The sequence below is a fragment of the Asparagus officinalis genome, chromosome 5 (assembly GCF_001876935.1).
Source record: "Asparagus officinalis chromosome 5, Aspof.V1, whole genome shotgun sequence".
Classification (NCBI taxonomy): Eukaryota; Viridiplantae; Streptophyta; class Magnoliopsida; order Asparagales; family Asparagaceae; genus Asparagus; species Asparagus officinalis.
The window spans coordinates 84,306,829-84,314,537 of NC_033798.1; the positions used below are offsets into that span (position 1 = coordinate 84,306,829).

The 7,709-nt window shown below is 37.0% G+C and overlaps 1 protein-coding gene across 1 annotated transcript in view; it reads left to right on the plus strand.

The window, feature by feature from the left end:
• Positions 1–7,396, plus strand: part of LOC109839953 (probable aquaporin TIP4-3) — a 7,620-nt gene extending 224 nt beyond the window's left edge. The window contains exons 1-3 of the mRNA XM_020408425.1: positions 1–71; positions 538–785; positions 6,754–7,396. The exon at positions 1–71 is cut by the window's left edge and continues 224 nt beyond it. Of these exons, the coding sequence (XP_020264014.1) occupies positions 1–71; positions 538–785; positions 6,754–7,125 (691 nt within the window). The 3' untranslated portion in view covers positions 7,126–7,396. The remainder of the gene's footprint in view (positions 72–537; positions 786–6,753) is intronic.

A 7,709-nucleotide genomic window follows, 5' to 3' on the forward strand; every position in this document is an offset into this window, starting at 1 on the left:
TGCGGTCCTCGCCGAGGTCGTCCTCACCTTCCTTTTCGTGTTCACCGGCGTTGGCACTGCCATGACTGCAGGTACTTGTTCCTATCAAGATTCTAAAGCTTCTTAGTCGTCACTTTATTCCATATATAACTAACCATTTATAATTTGCTTTGTTACCATGTCAAATGACCATTCCAGTGTACTAAAAAACTTAAAAGTTAGTCTCGAGATTTAAGGTTATAGTTTTATATTCTAATATCGTGACCGTAATAAACACGGTTGATCTGCAAATGAATAATCATTTTAATTTGGATTTGACATTTAGAGTTACTTGCTGATAGACCACATGTACTATCGTTAAGGTTTTTTTTTTTAAAATTTTCCGGCAACAGTAATATGTAGCCACGGGTGTTGTAAGTTCAATTTGGCGACAGGACTCAAGTAACCCTCAAATTTTATGAACCCAATCCACATCCATTCTCGTATTATAATTAGAATATATTAGGTACGAACAGAGAGTATTTATTTCTGACTACTCTTTTCCCCATTTACGCGTAGGGAAAATGGTAGGAGGTGCTGACTCGATCATGGGACTGTCGGCGGTGGCATTGGCCCATGCATTTGTGGTGGCGGTGATGATATCGGCCGGGCTGCACATCTCCGGCGGTCACCTTAACCCGGCGGTGACGCTGGGGTTGGCCATCGGTGGCAATATCACTTTGTTCAGATCTTTGCTCTACGTGATCGCACAACTTTTGGGCTCCTCCCTTGCTTGTCTTCTCCTCAAGTACCTCACCGGTGGACTAGTAAGTTTTTCCGTAGGTTGTGTTTGGCAGCCACTTTAAAATTGGGTCAGAGTAAGTCCTGAACCTGTTTTGAACCGAACCAATTTTAATTTAGATTGGAGAGGAGACGATCCAAAACAAAACAAGTTTGATAGGTTAAATTCATCCTTAGAAAAACAAGTTTTAATTTAGATTGGACTAGTAAGTTTTTTCGTCGGTGTGTTTGGCAACCACTTTAAAATTGGGTCAGAGTAAGTCCTGGCCCTGTTTTGTACTGAACTAATTTTAATTTAGATTAGGGAGGAGACGATCCAAAACAAAACAAGTTTGATAGGCCAAATTCGGCCTTAGAAAAACTGGAGTAGTGTCGACCCAATTTTACGCGACACAACTTCCCCAAGATGGGAGCATGATCAAATCTGATCCTATTTTGAGGAGTTGTCGAACTGCACACTCATAAATTTTGATTTTTGAGGGTTAATAACATATATTGTGCTAAGTTGTTTTCAAAAGCTCTTTAGGGGTTAGTTACATATGTAAGTCCTTATATTATATATAGAGTGCAAATTATATAACAGTCTTTACAAGAGTGGACTTTTCTTAGCCATTCGCGAAGAGGGGTAGGGTGGGAACTTGGAGAACTTTATTGTCCTTTTGGATGACTGAGAACAATCCGTATGTATGGGGGGCTATTCTGATAAAATTTGTGGTTATTTCTACATAGGATAATCATTCTTTTATCTCTAAAATTTTCATTAATACTTAAAACTTTCTGATTTTCAAAAAAGTTAATCTTTTCATTATCCGTACAAGTGTCATCTGCATTTAAGATAATGAAGAATAACCCCTTCTAGACATAAGAAATACAAGCGCTAATGAAAAAAAGTCTTTTAACGTTAATAAGTAATTTATATCTCAATACAAAGGTGTATTTGATAATTGGCTCTATATTTTACTTGAGGATTGTCTTACTAATTTGATAGTGAGACTCTGAGAACCAAGAAGACAAATAGGAACCACAGTAGGTATAAGTTGGCAGTCGAGTTTAATAATTCATTGATTCCGTTATCTGCTCGACTTAAAAAGAGTTGCCTTGACATTGACAGAACACGAACACGTGAGATATTATGGCTTTAGGTGAGCGTTGTGACCTGTAATAGCAAAAGGAGCAGCCTTGATTTTGGACAAGTTGACGTACAAATATGCTCTTGAGATCTGACTGAGTGAAAATTTTAGGGGTTTAGCTATAGTCAAAAAAGTATGAAGTATATTCGGGTTCATGACATTAAATATGCATCTAAATGATGTTAACCGTTGAATCATTAGATTTTAAAATTCGTGCTCAGATTCAGTAGTTTACATTCTTTGAGTGGGCATTTAATTCCACAGTCCCGTCTCCATCAGATACATGTTTACCAACTATCGAATAATAATAAATTTGCAAATCCTATCCTCAAGAATAGAAATTGCAAACCCACCTATGAAGTCAACCACAAATTTCGGAGCTTAAGATGATTTGATGGAAACCACTTATGTGTGTACAAATAGGGTTCAAATACTTTTTAGAACATGATCATGATGAGTCCATGACACACGGAACCACTAGCACACCTTTTTGTCTGCACTATTGTAGGCTTCTACTTGATTTAGTTCAAAATCACTTTGCATAATATACATGTATAGTATAGACTAATTACAAGTTCTTACTCATCTTTCAAACCAAATTAATATTCTACCCTAACAGACTATGTCATCAAAAAAGAACTAGAAAATCAGTATACCCTGGATAAGTTTCACAAAATTACCGTGAACTATTAAATTAGTGGTTTTCACAGAAAATAATAATAATAATAAATAAAAAATTCCATATGATATTTTTACCGGAGAAAAATGTAATAAATACTTTTACTAAATTATCTGTCCGCCAGATGTTAGTGTAAGTTAGCATGGGGCACACACATGACATATTTTTAATATTGTCGCGCTTATTATACTTTCTATAATTCGATCTGATTTTCTCCTCTTCCTTATAACTATATATTAGTATTAAGACTTTTTAACAGCCATTATTTCTGTTAGGCTACGTTTGGGAACTTGGATTTGGATTGAAAGGTTGATTTAAAATCATGGGATTTCAAATCTAGATTTTGAAATCCATGATTTGATAAAATATTTTGTTTGGATGTCATCACTAAATGCAAGGATTTGAAATCACAGATTTAAAATCTGATGTTTGGATGCACTTTATTATACATGAATTTGGATTTGAAATTGGTGTTTTAAAAAATTTTATGCTCTCTCTTAACTCCTTAATAATTAAATCAAATGCGGACATTATGGTTTATATTGAGGAAAAAGTTAGGGTAAATTTCACGACCCCCTCAGAAGTTTGATCTCTTTATTAGCAATTATAAATACACATGCAAACATCTTGTCCTTCATGAATCGGTATGAGAGAATACAAAAAATAATAATAATGTCCAAAATATTTATTATTACGCCATTTTTTCATGGCTTCATCCAATACTACATCAACCTTCAATCTCCAAAGAACAAGAGTACTACTCCAATAACTAGCCATGATAAAAGACTCGACGAGTCAAAAGAGCTTAGCAAACACTCCTCATAAGAAGCTCTACACTTCACAATAATCCTTCATTTAAAACACAACATACCATAGGTAGTTGATAACCATGATTTGCTATAATAAGTAACCATGATTTGCTACAACAAGCCAAATTACGACAAAATAAACTATTAAAAGAAAACATATCTAGAATCCTCTATTTATCCTTCAAGTCTTCTCCTCTTTTCTCTCCAATGCGCCCAACTTCATGTCTCGAAGAATTTGAGTCCTACATTACACAATTTAGCATCAATTAGTCCATGGCACAAAAATCGAACTTCAAAGTTGAATCATGAAGACCATCAACCTTTAAAAAAAGAAAAAGAAAACAAGTACAGGATTGCGTACTTTCTGTATTCTGATGGAGGCACTAGTTTTCTCAACAAGGAGACCATGACAATTGTTGATGTTAGATTATCAAGGACAGAATTTAGGAAGAAGGTGACAAAACCAACCTGAGAAAAGCACACAGTGCCACTTTTTACTGGAAGTACCCTATACCACCATTTATAAGTTATCATGTGATATAGGAGTGTGTATCTGCATATTCAATGTACCTTGGAAGTATTTGGAAGTATATACTAACTGATTATTTATGTTATATGGATGCACACATACATACATATAGATAGTTCACCTTCTAATGCTGGAAGTCTCCCATCACACAATATCCAAACAAGAATACTAGTGTATTTACCACAAAACATTACAGTCAATCCAGCATCTGTGCACGCATAGTCTCAGTTTACTTTGAAATTCAGGCATTACCGAAGTAAAGTATTCAAGGTCCTTGCACCATGTTCAGGTTCTTATCAGAGGACAAACTGCTACTTAAAAGCAAGCTCAAACTCATTCTAGTTGATGTAAATTAAAGCGCTAATCTTTGTAGCATAATTCATGACTTCAAAAAACATGATTTTGAGGGAACAAATGGAACTCCAAGAATGAAAAATACATCAGAAGTGCGCACCTAAGGTTCCTCAGATATAAACTATGACACTAGCATGCAATTTGTTTTAGTGTTGCATTTTCGTTTCAGAAAGTAGATACACATGAAATATATGGGTTGAACATCTGTAAAGACCACTAAAGACAGTAGGCTCAAATAGTTCAGAAAGTGGAAATCAATCCATGTTCACCAAAAATAAATTGTCAAAAGTGTCATAAATGACACAGATAAACCTCCAGTTAAGGGACAGGGATAGATATTATATAATGTCAAGAGTCAGTAATACTATGATATGAAATTTCTAATGAGTTCAATCTTAACCATGATACAAAATTGTAAATGACATAAAATGTCAGCTACGACAATTATGGAAAACCAGAATACAGGCATTAAATCTAACATATAACTAAATCCAGTAATGCACTGAAAAAATAAACTAGAGAAAAACAAGCTATCAGACAAAACCAAAACTATGAGAGTTGATGAGAGGGACAGTCATGCTTAACCTTTCGAAACCTTATCCTGTTCAATGAATTGTCAGAATGAATGCCAAGTAGTTGTCTGTCGAAATTAATTAGCAGTATATTAATAAGTATATGTGCAGTTATGTGGAAAAGACTAAGAACAGTGTTACAGTGGGTCAATCTGGCTGATCAACCATAGTACTCAAAATTTAGGGATAAATGACAAAATAATGAGAGTTAAAATATGCCTAAAAAAGAAAAAGAAATCCAAGAGAGAACTTACTCGAATGAGTTCAAAGATTTGGGGGTTCTTGCCATCCAACTAGAAGCTACTCCTTAAGAATAAAGAGAATGAAATCTCTTTTTTCATCATCAGGAAGTGACTTCAACAAATAAAATTTTTCCGGGTTGCTATCCATTAGCTTCTCAAATGCCTTGAACACTTGAATGCGACTTAAGTTGGGTATTTTTGAGACCACGTGATGAATCTCCTCACCGGTTGGTGGTTTTCTTACTACTTCCTTCTTTCTCTCATTAAAATACTCAGTCACAGAAGCTGCCATCACTGCAAGTGAATCAACCAATTTATCCCCCTTCTTTTGTTTCTTTGAACTTGTCTCACCACTAGTTGATGTTCCAGGAAGATGTTTCCTTGAAGAGCTTCCATCTTCGTTTGTTTCAGATTGTGCCACAGATTCATCATGTTGCATTGTGTTAGCAGCCTCTTCAAAAGTTTCTGCACCTTCACCGTTGGCCTACAAGATCACAGTACCTCCCCAAATACAGCTGAATTAGAATACCCATAGGAACTTTATTTAAAACCATTAAAATGTTGTTATATCCTTTGAGATGAGACTGTCAAATTCAATATAATGGGTGCGTCTGGTTGATCTTTTTTAAACTAGTTAGACTTAAAAATATCATGGAATATTAATATGCATCTACAAGTGCAGAGCAGTCGCATATCATTTTCCAGTTACTTTCAGTTCTACATGTACCCAATTTACTATTCGTCGTTGCTTTCTATTAGATATTTTTATTACACATTCTTGGAACAAGGGTCATATACTGATATTAAGGCGTAACCTTGCACTATGCCATATACTTGTCCCAATTTGAATATAATCACAGATGGTATATGGCTGTTTCTTGCAACATAAACACTAAAGTTGAGATGAATCTAGCATATTGTGATCTGTCAAGTCTCACCTATGATTGAAAAACACTTCCTCTATTACTTCTGGTATGAATCTCCTCCTGCAAGTCGCTGACAGTAGCCTGCAAATCCAAAAAAAAATCAGACGAAACCCAAAACTAACCCTAGAGCTAGGAGAGCAACTGAAAGAGAGGAAACAAGCTACAAAAGAGAAAATCCAAGTCAGATCTAGGGTTTCGATGGAAGGGGGAGAGAGAGGAGTAAGGGGGAGACCGAAACCCTAGATCAGATCTAGGGTTTCAACGAGAGAGGAGAAGGGGAGAGATCGTAGAGATACCTGTTGCTGTGTTGAGAGAGAGAGATTCGAGATCGCGAGAGGAGGAGGCGGGATCGGTCGGAGCTGAGAAACGAGGGAGAGGAGGAGTCGGGATCGTCGGAGCTGAGAAACGAGAGAGGAGTTCGGGATCGGGATTTGGTAAATGACAAGGGGCAGGGTGGGATTTCAAATACGGGCTTTTGGGCTTTTAAATTCTCCCTTTAAAATAATTTGATTTGAAATTCCAGCCCAGTTTTGTAGCCCAAACTAAGGATTTGGATTTGAAATACCTTGGATTTAAAATCCAGGATCCAAATCCATGTTCCCAAACGCAGCCTTAGAGCATTGAAAATTGTTTTTGGTAGATTTTTTGAAGCTCGTACGTTATATTTTTCTCTAGTAAAAATAAATTATGAAATTTATATAATCTTCTTAATGATTTTCATGTTGTAAATATCCTCTCCATGGTCCTGTACAGGACACCCCAGTGCACGCACTTGCAGATGGAATGAGCTCACTCCAAGGAGTAATAATGGAGATAGTCCTCACCTTCTCCCTCCTCTTCTCCGTCTACGCCACCATTGTCGATCCGAAGCATCGAATGGGCACTCTCGGACCGTTGCTCGTCGGTCTCGTCGTCGGGGCCAACATTTTGGCCGGAGGTCCCTTTTCTGGCGCGTCCATGAATCCGGCGAGGTCGTTTGGGCCGGCACTGGCTAGTTGGGCCTGGACCGGACACTGGGTCTATTGGGTTGGGCCTCTCATTGGCGGAGCTCTTGGTGGGCTTGTTTACGAGCAACTGTTTATGACCAGGACCCATGAACCTCTTTCGAGGGAGGTTGATTTCTGAGAGCCCACTAAATCGGGGTCCGAGTCAGCTGTCTCTCGTGTCACTTGTTTTAGCGTACTGTTATAATTTTGAAGGGAATTTGAGATTCCTGCATGCTTGTATGATTTCTAGTTGTCATGTGTTTGCTTGAAGCAAATGTTCCATCTAGTTTTCGAGCGTCAACTATTGAGCTAGTTATTTTGAGATGGAATAGTGGAAAGATCGGGTCGACTTGGCGTGATGGGCTGTTTGGTTGGGTCGGCTTTCTCCGAAAAACTTGGAAAACTTTGTGGGAAGTTTACAATAGAAAACCTTTTCCAAAAAACGTTTCTTGTTTGGCTGTTTGCTTTAAGCCGACTTTTAGAAAGAAAAGTTTTCGCTTTTCGGAATGTGACAAGACCGTGTTGGTTTTCACAAACCATTACCGAGGTTTTTTTAGGTAAATTGGATAAACCAACGTGAAAAACAACTGGAAAATGACTTTCTATTTGTATCTTAAGAGCAAAACAAACGTGAAAAACAAACAAACCAAATTTCATTTGTATTTTAAGAGTGAAACAAACATGAAAAGATGCATTCTGATAAACCAATAGAAAACACTGGAA